This window comes from Clupea harengus, chromosome 1, assembly GCF_900700415.2.
Source record: "Clupea harengus chromosome 1, Ch_v2.0.2, whole genome shotgun sequence".
Classification (NCBI taxonomy): Eukaryota; Metazoa; Chordata; class Actinopteri; order Clupeiformes; family Clupeidae; genus Clupea; species Clupea harengus.
Genome location: NC_045152.1, coordinates 24969580 through 24987246, shown reverse-complemented (window position 1 = coordinate 24987246; position 17667 = coordinate 24969580). Strand labels below are relative to the sequence as shown.

The following is a 17667-nucleotide window of genomic DNA, read 5'->3' as shown; positions in this document are numbered from 1 at the left end:
CACATCTCTTGCAAGTATGAGCTGAGACTAATTCCGAGTGGATTTCTCACACTTATTCCCTGGATATGTAACATTCGGCCTTGGTAAACTACAGTTGAGCCAAGGGCGGCTTCATTATCCAGACTAAAACCGAAACTAGAGCAGCATATCAAGCCTCTCCAAAAACATCCATCTCAACTAAGAGCCTTAGCATTGCGGCAGCGACTGATCACTGGGAAAATTACAATCAACAGCCCTCAGCAGTTTCAAATCCTCCACTTAATGGGCCAGGGCACTCCCACCGCGAGGAGCTGGAGATCCGGTTGCTGCTGCTGCTGGATATCAATTAGAGTGTCTTGGCTGCACGAGAAGCTGGAGCTGCAGCTGAGCCCCCCCTGCGTCCCTGATGAGGTCAGTTATACCCTTAATGCTCTGCTCTTATCGCACCCACCGGAAACGACTGTGCAGAGACTGTGCACTAGAGGCCTCAGCGTGGATTCACCACTTTCCTTAAGTATAGACTAACATTTATGCTAAATTTTTTATGCTACAAGACTTTATCTAAAAGTCCAAAATAAATTCAGTCCCACATTACAAGGTGTGGAGGCTCGCTCTACCGGTTCAGCTGCAACAGGGACGGATAATGGAGGGGGGTAGTTTAGCACAGCACCCAGGCTGGTGAGCACTATAAAAAGACAAATACTGGGCTGGTGGGGAAAATGGATAAAAGCCACCTAAGACAGCCAGTCAAATAACTCAATAAAGGCCTTCACTTAATTAACAAAGAGCCGTTAATAAGGTCAATAATTAGATTAGCTTTCAGAGCGAGACATATACCTCAAATCACTAAATCCCTGCTTTTAAACCATTACAATCTGCAAAATTACAAAAGCTGCATTTATTTTGCTTGCATCACAAAAGCCATGTAATATCGACCCCACGCCAGCCCAGCCCAGCCCAGCCCAGCCCAGCCCAGCCCAGCACCTCCACTTGAGGTGGAAGACATATAACCATGACAGGTTGTTAAAAACCAAATACACTAGTCATTAAAATACCCTGTTTGCTGCAGCAAAATGTAGGGAGTACAAAATGAGAGGGTAGGAGGGTGCTCCCTTGTTAAGTAGAGTCATGCTCTAGCACTTAGCACTAAAAGAGGCCTTGTGTAAGGGGATGGAATGTTAACAGCAGAATAACTCAATCAGGGCTCCGCACTTAGATAACGGTCACAAGATTAAGATGAACCCTTCTCCAATTCAATTATGCACTTTGGCAAAACCATTTGTTCTCTTTTATAGGCATTATGAAAACCAAACGATGGAAGCCACAGACTAACCCTTCCCCTCTTCGCCAACTGAATCACCAAACTGCATTACCGAACTGCATCAGATATGCTGAACTGGGTAAGAGGCACCTCATAAATAACTCACTATTCCAGTGTCAAGGGGACATCCGTTTCATATGCCGTAGACGTTCTTCAACGTTCTGAATTTGACTGAACAGTGTAGATAAAACCAATAGAAGTATGACCCACAAGGAGGAATTGGTCACTAGGAAATCAGAGGGAGCCAGCTTTCACGCCCCTCCATTATATTTCACTCAGTTTCAAGCATACTTCATTTCAATTTACAGGTACATCCAATAAGTTGACAGCACTCCATCCTGAAAGTCGGGTACAAGTCTATGGAAAGAGGTTACATGTACTTATTTTCCCTACAGGCACAACATCTAGTTTCAGGACAAATCCATCTTCATCAGATCAGACTGATCCACTTGGCTCATTCCACTATCAAGCAAATCTAGTCAAAATACCAACATCCCATTATTGCCACTGCTATCCAAACTGACATGTAACACAGTCTGCCATCTTTGTCCAAATCCAGTGCCTCTGAGCCAAGAGAAGCAACAGGTCCAACTGTAGGTGTGATTACCTATGATGTGTGGGGCTTATGTGGACTTTCATTACTTTTATGAACTATATAGTGTTAGGTCAGTAATTACACGTGAAGTTCAAATAAACATGGGAGCGTCACAGGTGTGGCTGGCTTTGTAGTTGACCAAGAGCCTGAACTAAGAATGTCCAAATCCTACAGATTGGCACTTACCAAATGACCAGGCCAGTGATGACCGCTGCCCATGTGACGCAACAGGAGTCTGGCCTCTTCGTCTCCTCCTCCTCCTCCTTCCGACAGCAGCACAGGCAGCTGAGGTTCACAGCTAGCACTAGCAGGCTAAGACCTAGCCCCACCGCTGACACACAGGCAAGTAAGATCAGGGACTGTGTAGAGGAGAGAGAAGGAGTGATTCAAAACACAAAGAGACGGTCTGAGTTAGTCAGAGAGACAGAGAGTCAGTAACTTAGGAAGAAAGGAGTAGATAGCACATACTGAAGAGTTAAATATCCAGATAACGATCATTAAAAGGCTAGCTTTCCATACAATAGTTGAGAAGAGAGTACATTCACAGAGAAGACATTCTGAGTGAAAACACCATGGGTGAGCACATGATTCCTGATGACCCCAGGAAAACTCTGTCCCCTAAGACAAGTCATAAAAGCAGAACAGTAGCCCTAAGGCAGGGGCCATTTTCGACATTTTCCATTTGCCCCTTTCATGGCAATCCCCTCAGGCCTGAGGAAAAAAACAGAATCCATCCCAACCCCTTTGAATTGAGCGTCATGTGACACAGCTGCTAAAGTGCAACGACCCTGAAGTCTTGTGATCCATGAGAGTCTGCAGGCCGGGAGAGTGAGCAGTAGGAGTCGGGGAATGTAAACACTTCAGAGGAGGTAAGCTAGAAGAGATTTTTGTGGATAACTCCTAAAGTGTGGGAAGTATGGGAATTTGCCCTCTTCTCTACTCATGGGTAAAACAATATTCATGACAAGATGGCTGCCAACATAACATGACATTAACAACATAACTTCCAACGAACACACACGCTTGTGTCAGCATAACATGCCCTTAAAATCATTCATTCATTAAATATCAGTCTTTACTAAGCACCCATGTAGGGGAATCTCACATGTAAAGTTAGCCTTTCTGTGAAAGGCCTGGGGGTTCAGACTCTGGGATCTGTAAAGCGCCTTGAGACAATTTGATATTAGCGGCGCTATATGAATAGAATTGAATGAATCATTCAGAGGTGAGACCATGTCCAAACATTTGTTGGACATTCAAGTTTATGTTTATTGGATGTCCCAGTCACGGAATTATGACATCGGTTTTAACGTTAGTGTGACCATCAACTATAAGTACGTTTGCTCCTTCGCTATGGATGGTTGTCCTTATTTCAGTTTTCACAGGTGATATTTAATTGGACATTTGTACATCCAGGACAGCATTTTCAACAGTTGTAGCACAGGGTCATGGGGGAGCTTAATAGCTGAAGCTCACCTTCGCGCTTTCATGCTGTTCTCCAGTACCCACTGCCTTCTGTATTAAACCAAGTGTCCACAATTTCCATAGCTAGATTTCAAGGTAGACTTGTCTTCTTCTGAATAAACGCAAGTCCTCCCTTTTTCAATAGCATCAGCAAAGCTCATCAAACTGATTTGTGAGCTGTATTACAGCTACTCTCTCCAAAAGGACTAACCTCAAAATAACTGTATTTTATGTTGGGCATAATGACACCATCTTTCCAGCTCATGGTTGCAATTAACTACACAATTAATTCTAATGTCTGTATGCATTGTATCGTTGAACAACCAACTATCTGTTTTAATTGAGATATTTTAAATTCTTTAATTGCCAATTTTCAAGTAAAACACCGGAAAAGTCACCATTAAAAACTGATAAGCACTTGGGGGGAAAAACATAAAATAAACAAGAGCTCAGTACAGCTGAGTTGTTTCATCCATGAAAATGGGTAGTTGGTGTTATGTTCCCAGAAGCTGATCAATGTCTGTCTGAAACAGTAACATAATCCACCATCTCCTTTATAGACACATCACAGAGATGTTCACCAGAAATTACAGAAATGCCTTGATGTCATGCTGTTGCCGCAAGCCACAAATGTGCACTGTATAAGAGTTTATAGTACATTTTCAGTGTCCAATTACACGCATTTTAGTTTGACAACATAAAACACTGCAGTCACTTTTATTTGGAAATCTATACAATATAGAGTTAAGGGAAATGTAGCATTATTATAGCAGCGTGTTTAACATATACAGCAGCAAATAGATCAGAGTGGTCAAGCCCAGTTCAACATGAAGTGCACAGCAATTATCATCACTCTCTAGCAATCTCTCACCTCTGTAATGAAACTTTTCTCTTCAGGTGACGATCTGTTTTTTTCTAACAAGCCTACATAGCACTGTGCTCAAGAATGTGGTCCTTCTCTAAGGTCCGCATATCAGTGAAAAGGGGAACTAACAGAAGTACGATATCCTGAATTAAGCAGGAACTGGTAATTAGTGCTATACAGAAATGTGAAGTGATGGCCAATATGTTACTGAGATAGTTGTTCTGTCATCTATTGACATTTAATTATGTAATGTGATGTTGCTTATAGAGGCTTTAGACACTTCATAAGCCTCATAACTCTGCCATTTACTTGCATCCTGGATAGGGATGACATTACCTCAGCATGGTCCAATTTTGAATCATTTTGAAACATTGTGGTGGAGACTCTGTACTGTGGATGAATCAAACAGACCATTCGTGTCTCAGCCTTGGTGGTGAGTCTGGCTGCAGTAAAGGTCAGTGACATTTTCACTTCCAGTCTCATTGGACCATTTCAAAGACCCACTCCCAATTTTCCCAGCCTATTAGTTCTCAATTACACATGAAGGGTAATGAAAGTCTGCGACAGCAGTGGCTCTCTTAAGAGTTTTACAAGAACACAGTGGGGAAAGGAAGGGAAATATGAGCTGCACCACGCCACAACTTGGGAGGAACTTCTCCAGCTTCAGTACATTCATTTTTCAATGCTGCTGGAAATAAAATGCTGAAGATGAAGAGTGGCGTTTTGTGGGGCCCCATAAGTGGGATATAAAATGGCTGACTAACGCCATCAATATAAAAGCAGACGAGCAGCTGCATTGGTATTTCACATTACTCCTGACTGACAAGCATGCCAACACAGATCATGCTGTGACTTCATAGAAAAAGGAAAAATGTACACTTTCACTTAAAGTTTCAAAATGTTACAGAGTTCTACCGTGTAAGACAACATATTAAATTGCAACAAAGTAACTGATGTAAGTACATAAGAACGAGACAGGACACCCAAAACACCCTTACTGAGTGTGATGCAAATTCAGAGAGATAGACAGGAGTTTGAAACAGACCCATCTTAACTTGGACAGCAAAGTCCAAAAATCCCACATTTTAACTTGTAAAGACTTCTCAGACAAAACACCAGTGTCGGAGATATCAATGCCCGAAAAATCAGACAGTGATACAGACTGAACAATGTTACAGCATTTAAAGGACTGTTTCAAAAGCTCCTTCGATTAAGTTTGCTTATTTATAGGACGCAACGTAGGATATCGTTACTTCTGACCTAAAAGTAAACAATGTTAATCAATCAGGCTATTTATCTGCACTTGAACAGATCAAAAGTAAATTTCACCTCAAAATACCGGTTTAAATATTGCAAAAATCATTCGAACATCTCAGTAACATATTGGTCGTTTACTTGAAATGTCAAGTTCATGAAAATCTGTATCACATAACACTATGGGGAAATTATTGAATTTTGATAACAGCATGCCTGAGTCTGTCAAGTGTCTCTCGAAACTCTTTGGGCACACCACTGACCTGCTGGTAGTTCGACTCCTCTGGTCTGAATGTATTGTCGACAGGCTGGAAATTAAAATTAAGATGAGGAAAATTGTGCAGCCAGTATGTCCACCATGGGGCTATGTAGTCCTGCCGTACCAAAGCCATCTCAGGCTCAGTGATGTCTAGCGCGTTTTAAACGACCCGACTCTCAATCGTTTGGATGTTATCTCGGTCGCTCTAGTAATCCCTCTTCTCCAACAAAACTAAACAGATCGACTTGATGCCCAAAACATACGCCAATTGTAAACGCGATCAGGGAAACACTAAAGAAAAGTATTTCCCCCTGTATTTTGCGCTCAAAGCCAGACATAACAACACAATTGATTATTTAGGTCCATGTTTCAAGATTTGCCTACAGGTCGCACAGTACTAGTCCGCTGACTTCTACGAGACTGGCTCAAAGACCTCAGAGTGCACCCTCCACAAGCGGATTTTGTCGGGGCCGCGCATGAATCGGAAGCACGAGATCGAGGGCATGATGAACGAGCATCGGGAAGGGAAATTTGCTGTGATCGTAGTCTACACATTTTAAAACTGACCATAATATTCCCGGTTTGATTTGTATGCCTTATCTGCCGGCCTACACATGAATGCATTTTCACTGAAATAGGTGGCACTGTGGAAGGCAGAAATAAGTCACTGTGGTCATTTTCAGATTCTTTTTTCTTTATCTAATTCTTTGGTTGCGGTGGGTGTAAAATTAGAAAATCATATAGCCTAGGCTACTGTAGCCTTCCAAATTACGATTTGCCTAGATTTATCTTTTTGTGCCACCTAATCAGTAGGCTAGATTGATGGATTAGGCTAGTAAGGGCTCTCCTGTTAACAGGGCTATTCACTCATCCATTTGGGCCTATAGTTACTGGACTACTGGCTCGGCTATTCGTATAATATCCGTGAGCCTGGGCTACATGTTAGTTCAGGGTTTTGTTCAACTTAATTTAGATCAGACTTAGCCTACTTCCGAGTTCACGCTGTTTTAGGTTAGCCTACAACCTCAGTTTAATAGTCAAACACCTGCCATTATAGATGTTACACCCATGTTTAGCCTACTCTGTATTACCAAGTCTACTGCTCATATAGAGCCTCCTAATCACAGCTGGGAGAGAAACGCTCTCGTGAAGAAGCTTAGGGGCTCACTCTGCCCGCGTGCTTATTCTCTGAAGCCTCACTCCACGGGGAGAGCTCGATTAAAGCCCTTGCGATTCAAGGCTGACATCTGCTGGATATAGGATAAGGTCCTGTTTTGGGACGAGCTATGGTGGATAACACAATATAACTTCACCACGAACAACTACAGATTGATAACAACAGTCATATATTAGAAAATAAAATTCAGTGAAGAGGGCACTTTCGTTTTTTACCCCAATGAAATTTAACAGTAAGGTGTGTTGTATTGAAACAATTCGAAACGTATACCCTGCTGTGTGGACACATAGTACAGGACTATACACCAAAAGGGGGCAGCATTACATTGCTTTACTGTGTGTGTGTGTGTGTGTGAGTAAGTGTGTGTGTATGAGAGTGGAGGGCGGGGATAGTGCATGAGTTTTCTTTCCATCAGAATATAAACATTACAGCTTGACATGGTGAATGTGAGATGGGTGCACGACAGTTTCCATTGTGAAAGAAAGACATGAAGGGATGCCGAAGAAGGTGCAATTTGCAGTGGAAAGCTGAGGGAAAGAATTGAGATTAATCCTATGACTGGGAGTGAAACCGTAAGCTTTTAAAGAGCAGAGAATGAGGATGAGTGTAAGAATATAAGACCAAAGCTGCTGTGAGTGTATCGTGTAGCTGGTATTCAAACTTTGTAAAATAAAGTAATTTCAGTTTTATTTTTGGATGACATGACATTGTTACAGGGAGGGCTTGAGGTAATTACACAGAGAAACTAAATTATTCCACCTTAAATACCACAAGCTTAACTATGTGGGCAGCTGTTTGTGAAGGTAGAGGTATTAAGAAAAGGAGAATAGAAACTCACACTTAAAGTGCCCTTGAGAACGATGGTCTATAACTGCACCACGCCATTTACGATGGCCTCAAGTTTACTATGCTGACATGCTATAGTTCCTGCTTGGAAGGGCAACATATAATATACACTATGAGTAATACTATCATAGTTATTGGGATAGAGACACAGTATTGAATAGTTACACCTCCATTTCTCCAGCCACTCTGTGTCCCAAGGTCAGTTAGCCTCCAGCTGCTGCATTGTAATGTACTGCAGATCAGGTTGAATTTGAAATTTTCAGCAGGACATCCCCTCAGGAATAAAGGCATTTCACCCTGACCTCTTTGACTCCGCTTTGGCTATATATACATGAATTCAGACCAGATAGTAGTTGGATCAGAATAAGGAACAGAGGATTCTCCACAAGCTCCATACTAAATGCATGAGTTCCTGCAGCAACAGCTACATGAATATATGCTAGAATGCATGGTCCTTAATGGTCCTTAAATTCACAATACGATCTTTACTGTGGAAGTATTAGGGCTGTGTTCTATCCCACTCAGCTAACTTTTGGATGTTTAATAGTTGTAAGAGGACTGAATAGGTCATTCTTAATCTGTCTTTTTAGATGTGAGCAGAGGGGGAAAGGAGTTTTATATTCAATAGTTGATGTTTGAATTAGAAAAAGAAAAATGTGTTTCGGCAATTCACTAAATCCATTCACCCCATGTTTTCACAGACTAATCCCACACTTCTTGCTCTAGCAGCAGGGATGTGACTTTGATGATGTTTAGAAATATGGGGTATTAGGGGTACCTACTCTTCGCTTATTGCTTTTTTGGATTTGTGTTTCAAATCCCTTTGTTGTGTGGTGTGATTTACACATATGAATGAAGATTTATACATTAAGCTTAGGGTACTATTTTTATTCAATCAAATAGGGATGCACCATGGCTCTTAAGATTAGAGTTAAGCATAACAGCACTCCCCTACCTAATTCCCAGGCCTATCTCTGTACTTACATTCTCTGAGACAAAGGCCCTCTCAAAGCAAGATTGTCCATTTAGAAGCTTGGGAACTGATCACAAATGTCCGATGTTGAGAACTGAATGAAATGTTCTGGGGGCATCTTGTGTGTTTCAAGGGCATCATTTGATGGGTTCATGCCAACTTTTACTCTACACCCACTGAGTTCTATATGCAATGCAAAATCTATGCAACAAATCTTTTGACATGAGAACATTATGTAGTTCATTGTGCCTCAGCTGTGTCTTGGATAATCTCCACGACAGGGTTGTGAATTGGCATAATGTTTTGTGAAAGTCCAAAACTCACCAGACTCATGATGTTAAGATGAGCCAGGGGATCTGACTCATACCCAGATATATTTCCCCTCCGTGCTTTTCCTCCAACAGACCTATTCCCAATTCACCTGATATTGGTATAGGTTTACCAAATGTGATTACAGCCAACCAAAGTAAAATGGCTCCCGAAAAAGTATAACTCTATTTCATCCTTCCTTTGCCACTTGGAAGAAATTGAGTCAGTGCGAGGCATGGTTTATGATGATAATTGCATCAGCATTGTATTGATTTGAAAAAGTGGTGCAGCGTGAGCCAGCCCGAAAAAGGAGGGGGAGACAGCCATGAGAAGGAGGGCGAGACAGTCATGAGAAGGAGGGGGAGACAGTCATGAGAAGGAGGGCGAGACAGTCATGAGAAGGAGGGCGAGACAGTCATGAGAAGGAGGGGAGACAGTCATGAGAAGGAGGGGAGACAGTCATGAGAAGGAGGGCGAGACAGTCATGAGAAGTGGTTGTTGCTGCTGTTGCTGCTGCAGCCGTTTGTGGGCATCTCTGGGATTTCGGGAGGTATGAAAGGGGAGGCAGAAGGAGTTTTGAGATAAAGCGAAAGCTTTTAGATTTCCCTGGCAGACGGTGGAGAAAACACTCTTGATGCCATGATTCCTTTGTGATCTTGGCCACTGAGAAATAGCAGGCGCGTTGACGGAATCTTCTGGAGATGTGCTGTGAGGCGTTGGCTACCGCAGTGGTTATCTTGGTCTTTTTGAGCACATTTTCAATTAAAACACCACAAGTGCAAAGCACCATCAGGAAGCCCAATCAGAGATGCAATTTGACATGATCATTTGGGAAATGATGGTTTTTGATTACATGTCAGGTCCCACTGCATGGTGTGACAGTTCTGTGTGCTGTTGCCATGGTATGGACACGCATTGGTCTACACATAGACGACCCATTGAAACTGCGCTTGACTTGCTCTTCTCTGTGTGAAATCATCATGTTAAATGAGAAAGAAAGGTCTGCTCGGTGCTCGGTATGTGTCTCTATAGCCGTGGTTTCTGTTGCATGAGCAATTAATCAGTGTAGCGGGGGCTGCAGTCTGAGAAAGACAATCTTCCAGATTCCTCCCATTACTATTCACCAACCTCATTATCCTCCATATCATTACAATACTTTCTCCTCCGCAGAACTGCTGGTTGCTGATATTACCTGCATGCTTTTGAAAGAAATAGTCAGTGAACAGTATTTACATAAAAGCTATTATGTCACACTTTATTTGGATATAGACTATTATCTACAGATGCTCAGATTATATACTGTTGAAACTCTGTTAACTACAATTTATGGTTAAGGTTAGGGTTAGTGGTTGGGTTTGGTTAATGTGATGTTCAGTGAACAATTAGAAAGACTGAACTTGAATTCCAACAAATCATCATTAAAGTCTCTGTAGGCAGACTGTCCAAATAAAGTGTATACCAGCTATTCTACTGTTCCAAGCATTACACCTACCAACCACTGGCAAAGACTGCCATTACTCCTTCCTAAGGCTGTGATCTGGCGTATGCACAGCTTTTTGATAGGCCCAGCTGTTCTTTTGTTAAACACATTTTTCATCCGTTTTTCCCATTGAAATTAATGTGAAAGTTTTTGAATCGTGGCTGTCAGAACCCCAAAGGTAAACCTTTGGGGTTCTGACAGCCACGATTCAAAAACTTCCTGTATGACATGTGGAGACTTGCAATCAGAGGGATTATGATTTTTATGAATAGCAGAAAACACCAGTATGTCGGTTGGTATTTAGCAGTATGTTAAGTAACATCAGCTAAATTATTCTGAGCCCAAATACCACCTATGGCATGTTTGTTTGTGTCAAAACGTCTGCTCAAACTTAGCATTAGACACTAACTTACATCAAAAATCAATTATGAAATGAAATAGTGGAAAGGTTTTCAGTTGAGTGCTTAGACTTCATAGCTTTTTTAAGCCTGGAGAGGCACAATGTCTGTACTGGAATGTGTTAGACTTTGTACGGCAGCAACTTTGCCAGTTTCTAATGTTTAAAAAAAACAATCGGTAGATTGTCAGTTACTAACTGAACATGTTTTGTAGGGTTGTGGAGGGTGTTGCAAGCTGGCCATCTAATACAAGCTGGCTTGTTATTACAATTGGCACATTTCTCATAAATCTCAATAACTCCGCAAATTTCTGTTATATGAAATATTTAAAACAGGCAACTGCAGAAACTTTCAACTACCTTCTTTCAAATGTATGCAATGTTCGTGACAAACTGAAAATGCTCTACGCATATTCGTTATGTATGAGGATATGAGATGTGGAAAAAGTTGTGACTCCGGTAAACACAGAACAATGCAACTGCTGATGGTCTTAGAATATATTAGGCTATTCTTAGGACATATGAATCTTTCTATTGCAATATTGCCGTAGTGATAATGCTATCACAGAAACATTAAGAATATAAAGTCAGGTCAGGTGTCAGGTGTTAGCATGGACGGATTATGAAACCATGAGCCCCTGGGCCTGGCCGTGTAAAAGGCCCCCCTCCCTTCGCGCCCGCAAAACATTCTTGTGCGCTCGCAAAACATTACATGTAATGACATTTTTTTGTTCAACAGCACAATATCTAAATTCACCTGTACCTCAACAGGATTTACAGCGCACATACACATGTGCTAACACAGCGCAGCTACACTTAATAGCACACGTGTGCACACCTACAGAATATTCAAGAACACACAAGCGGATTGCTCTCACACCCACATAAAATGTATTGATGAACAGAGAGCAGCTGTGTTTTGGAGACCGAAAATGTACATTTATGTACATATATATGCACCCCTGTCCCTGCAAAGGACATGCTGACTGATGTTGAGTAACTGTGGTAATGTAATGGTGACAGATGTCTCTATTCATCAATATATGTGTGTTCTTGTATAGTGCAGTAACTGCAGTCTGTGCACTTACTCTTAGTGATCCTCCTGCTGCTATCACACTTCACATTTTCTTGCAGGAATGCATCTCTAGTTTATTTATTTGTTATTTATCTGTGTATTTATTTTATTTATTTGAGATATGGGCACATTAAGACCCTCCTCAGACATGGCATGGCTACTGTTGACTCACCTCTATCAGACACAGAAGACAGGTGGAGAGTCTGATAACATGAATGAGAAGAGAAATGATCTTTGAATCGGCACCACAGGTTTTGTTTGCTAATTTATGCAGCAGTGGCTGTTCCCAAATCTGCTGATATTATTCAACCGGCTATAATCGCTGAATTTTAAGTAGTTTATCCACGTTTAAAATGCAATGAATTGCATAATTAAAATAGCTAAGAATGTAAATCAATGGGCTGGAAAGCCAGTGGGTAATTAAACAGATAGTTTCCCTTGTGGAATAAAGTCCAATTGTCTGAAAAAAAGTCAGGAAATGCTGGTGCACAGCATAAAACAAGACTCTGAGAGCAGAGTATTTATGGCTATTCAAAAGCACAGAAAAAAGTCACTTTCACAAACGCAATAACCCAGCAATAACCATTTTGTCACATATCATAACTCCACTTCATCCATCTCTATCGGTTCCCCCCAGTCCCAAAGCACAACACACATTTGGCAGTGTGCGTTCATTTCTGAAAACATATTTGCATGTGTGATTGGACGTTGATGTTGTAGAGTCTGAGCGAAAAAGGAAAAATCCATAGTTCCCACAGGTCTTGGGTTTGTAAACCTGATTATTCACAAGCCACATTCATATGATGACTTTGCCTAGTAGTTTGGAGCAGAGTGGTTTCATGCTTGCTCATCTTGTTTCAGCTCCTGATCAAACTCCATAACCCACTTCACACCGCATCGTAATTTACAATCAATTTTGAGCCCTGTAATTGTTTCTCTCTGGCTGGGGCCAGGTTATGGAGAGTGTGAGTTTGATTTAGTGAAACGCGCCTCCTGCCTTCCTGCCTTCCTCCCTTCCTCCCTGCCTACCAGAACAGGGGCCACTTTGGCATCTAGAGTCACAGATGGAGGCCCAGCAATCAGAGAGAGGCAGTAATCAATTTCTGATGCTTGCCCACGGACCAGTCACGGCCCAGAATGTGCTAACAGCGGGGCCTCCCCGCAGTGCCATCATATAGTCATCACATAGCCTACTTTCAGCATGCTAGCAAACTCGGTCCACCTCTGTGCGGTCTGCGAGTTCTCTGCCTGTTCTGCAGCTTCAATTCCCTTTTTTTCCCCAGGTCAGTCTTCATCTTCGATCCTCGCAGATTAAAGCGGGGTAAAATAAGATGTAAGGAGTTTGGGCTCAGCTGTTCTTGTCTAGTGATGCATATTTGCTGTGTGTTTGGTGTAGTAGTCTGTTTTGATTTGAGTTATAGCACTTGCATTTCAAATGGGCAAATACACCGTAACATTTATTTTTATCTTTTAGTGTCGGAAACACTGTCTCAAAGTAACTGATTTGGATAAGTTAGTGAAGGGAAATTCGAACATGGCCCTCATTTTGCGGGAAAATCAGATGATGTTCGTGTTGAGTTCCACAGCGGAGGGAAGGGGCGTCGGAAAAGATGAATGGCCGTGTAGCCAGGAGTTGGTTTTCACCTTGAACATCTCATCACTCTTCCTGACTAATCCCCCCACACTGCCGTGCCTGGGTGGTGCCAGCCATCCCTTACCCAATGACACGCGGAGACATGGGGCTGCATCTGGAGTATACCACACACATACATCACCACCACCACCACCATCGGGCTTCTGAGAGCGCTTAACAAGGCTTAGCTCCCTCTTAAGCCCCTGAAATCCACACATTCCCCCACACCCCTCTCCCAAGTCAGCTCTGTTAGCCCACTATATCTCCCCAGAATCTTTCATTGTTTTTCTTTTATCCACAAATACACCTCAGTAGGACGTCACATGTGTGTGTGCTATTTCTCACTGTGTGATTGCACTTCTGGGCAATGCCCCCCCCCCTGTTCAGAGATCAGTGACTAAAGTGTTAAATAAACACATGGCGACAGTCTAATGAGCTAAGGAGGCAAGCTCACACTCTCCCTCACGCTAACCTGACAGTAACTTTAGGAGAAAAATGTCATGGCCGAACTCCTCCACTTTGTCAGACTCAATAATGTTATAAAGGGAAGGAGAGAGACAATGCCGAAGTGCAGTGACAACCACAAGCACACACACACACACACACACACACACACACACACACACACACACACACACACACACACACACACACACACACACACACACACACACAAGCACTGTGACACATGGACCGGGGGAGGAAACTGGAGGAAAGTCTTCACCATGGCAATCAGTGTGCTTCCATTGTTGCCAGGGCTGCGGTCGTTGTCAGCGTATCACAGAGGCAGAATAAACAGAGATGAGTTGAAGTGTGTGTATGAGTGTGTCAGTATGAGTGTGTCAGTGTGTGTATGTGAGTGTGTCAGTGTGTGTTTGTGCATATGTATGTGTGTGAGTGTCAGTGTGAATGAATAAATGTGTCTGAGTGTGTGTGTCAGTGTCTGTCTGAGTGTACATGTGTGTGTGAGTGTGTGTGTGTGTGTGCGTGCGAGTGTCAGTGTGAATGTATAAGTGTGTGTGTGTGTGTGTGTGTGAGTGTCATTCTTTGTGTTTGTGTGTTTGTCTCATCATCTCCTATCTCTACCTGGTGTACAACAGCTGTGGCACTTGGGAAACTGTTTTGACAAGACTGTGTTGAAGGACATCTGGGTAAACAAAGCACAGAGTGGACACTGTACTTGGTGCTTTTTAAGCAAAGGTCAAGAACAAGGAGCAATGCTGCCTACGGAAATCGAATTGGTCAATTAATTTGTTCCTGCTCATGGGTTTGTTTTATCCTCTTCTCCTCTCTCTCTCTCTCTCTCTCTCTCTCTCTTTCTCTCTTTCTTCTCCTACAGTGCTGTGTGCACTGATGTGACAGTTTACCATCAACAGTGTCTCTCCTTGTCTCTCCTCCTGCTAAATGACTAAATGTAAAATGTAAATCTCTCCTCTCTCTCTCTATCTCTCTCTCTTGCTTTCTCTGAGTGCATGCTGGGAGTGAGTGGGAAACGCGGAAACGTGAGTGAGTGAGGAGCACTGGCCGCTGTGCCAGGAACGACTGTTCTTTCCAACTTTTCTAGCTTTTTCTATCCTTATATTTAATGTACTTTTTTCTCTAGAACATTAAGGTTTATTTTGTTTTGGTTAGTGAAAACAGCACGGAGGGTGTTTTTGTTTGTTTTGTGTGTGGTGTTTCCCGGGCGTCTGCTCCCAGCGTTGTGCTGGTGGTATGGCTGTCCCTGGTATGGGTTTTGAACAGCTTACGAGGCGTCATGGAATCAAAATTGCATCGACTGCCAGCGTAGAAGATTGTAGTTTGGTTATTGGAGAAATTGTAGGGCATGGTAATATTTTATCAGCGGCCCGCATGAACAACGCTGTTGTTCTGTTTTTGAGAACCACTGAAATGGCCAACGAGGTAGTTGAAAGTGGAGTATCGATCAATGGTGTTTTCACATCTGTCCTTCCACTTTCTACCCCGTCCAAAAGAGTAACCTTGTCGAACGTACCACCATTCATTAAAGATGAGGTTTTATTACAAACGCTTTCACGGCATGGTAAAGTAGTGTCGCAGATCAAGAAGATTCCAATTGCGGAGTAAATCTCCGCTTTTAAAACATGTCATGTCTTTTAGGCGTTTCGTGTACATGGTTTTAAAAGATAACAAAGATGAATTAGATCTGACACTGAATGTAAAGGCTGATAACTTTAATTATGTTGTTTATGCAACCACGAACTTTATGAGATGTTTTGGTTGCGGTCTAACTGGACATCTCATACGCGCTTGTCCCGATAAACGAGGAAATTCAGATAATGCTTCTGGACAGAGCGAAAACGTTGGTAGGCCTAGTGGTGATTGCAGGGGAGAAGCAGGCTGCCGAGACTGGTGAACCTTGTGCTGGTGAGACGGCAACCATTTCACCTACTGCCGGTGAGACAGACGACGCAGATGTTCCTCAGGAACAAGAAAAAAATACGTCAGATTCACTAAATGAGATGGCAAGTTCGGAGGGAAGTGTTGTGGACAATGGCCGAACGTGAAAGCGCAGATGTTCTACCAAGGACCACAGGTTACATTAACTGACGAATAGTGAAGTCGCAGACAAGCAACGGATGTCAAATCTAATGAAATGGATGCAAGAATTTTTAAACTACCTCCCAGAGAAGAGAAAACGCTCTCATGTGAAATAAAAGTGCTAAAAAGGAAACTCGTTGACTTAATCCGTCTGATTGCGAGAGTGAGAGTGATTTTCTCAGACTGCAGCAATAATTTGCAGTTTGCATCAGAGTGGGTTATGCTTAACCGCCACCTACCAGCCAGTGATGATCGTTAATAACGTTTCTGAAGGAAACAAAGCATTGTGAGAAATGTATCGAATATTGATTGATTATTTCCCTGATGTGGAACAGTTCATTTCAAAGACGAGGTCATTTATGCATGAGGGCTGTTTTACTGAACAGGAGGTCTACCGTTTGAAAAAAATGCTGACCAAGCTTAAGGTTCTATTGAGTAGCAATGACAAAGCCTAAATTATTGTCTTCTGTGATGGAAGTGTGTGTACAGCTCTTTTTATTTTTATTCTTTATCATGGGTGAAATTCGTGTTGCCTCTTTAAACATAAACGGGGCTAGAGAACAGAAAAAGAGAGCTGTTTTGTTTGAAACGATAAAACAAAAAAAGTTTGATATTGTTTTTGTTCAGGAAACGCATTCTGATGCGTTGAATGCAGTTGACTGGGCAAGAGAATTTGATGGGCTGTCTGTTTTAAGCCACAACACCTCAAATAGTGGTGGGGTTGCTATTTTATTTTCTCGCACTTTTACCCCCCTATCATATCAAGTTGAGGAAATTGCCAAAGGTAGACTTTTGAAAGTAAAAGCCCAATTTGAAAATCATTTTTTTGTTTTTATTTGTGTCTATGCGCCTACTATGGCAATTGACAGAATGCTTTTTTTAAATAGTCTGGAAAATGCCTTACATGGTCTTGATTCACAGGAGTTTTTACTTCTGGGAGGGGATTTTAACTGTACTGAAAAAGCCATAGACAGGAACCATGTTGAGCCGCACATGCCCTCACGAAGACGGCTCATTGAGTTGAAAAATTCAAATGTCCTTGTGGACATTTGGAGGAATTTCCACACTAGTGACAGGCAGTATACATGGGTTCATGCGTATAACAATCTATTGTCTTTGGCCAGACTGGATAGGTTTTATGGTTTTAAACACCAGCGTAGTATTTTTAGAAACTGCTCCATCATTCCAGTCGGTTTTTCAGACCACAGTTTAGTTGTTTGTTCTTTTTCTTTAAATTCTGTTAAGCCAAAAAGTTCCTACTGGCATTTTAATACTAATTTATTGTCTGATGTCCATTTTAAGGATGTGTTCACATACTTTTGGAATGATTTTAGAACAACGAAACCTTCCTTCCAGTCATTACAGCAGTGGTGGGATTTTGCCAAGGTGCAGATAAGACAGCTAAGTCAAGAGTACACTGTCAATGTCACAAGGGACATAACTCAAAGCATGGAAACATTAGAAAAAGAAATAATTGAGCT

General features: G+C 42.1%; 1 protein-coding gene across 6 annotated transcripts in view; it reads right to left on the bottom strand.

Annotated features, from left to right (window-relative positions):
* The window catches only part of ttyh2l (tweety homolog 2, like), a 29073-nt gene extending 22827 nt beyond the window's left edge, over window positions 1-6246 (bottom strand). For 5 of the 6 annotated variants that reach the window (XR_004164271.2, XR_004164269.2, XR_004164270.2 and 2 more), the window contains exons 1-2: window positions 5742-6246; window positions 2082-2254 (exon numbers count right to left, since the gene is read on the bottom strand). Coding sequence is in view for 3 of the 6 variants with exons in the window: in XM_031573098.2 (XP_031428958.1) it covers window positions 2082-2254; window positions 5742-5870 (302 nt within the window). In the remaining 3 variants the exon portion in view is untranslated. The remainder of the gene's footprint in view (window positions 1-2081; window positions 2255-5741) is intronic. The other variant, XM_031573113.2, reaches the window with a different exon arrangement.
* Window positions 6247-17667: the final 11421 nt, after the last annotated feature.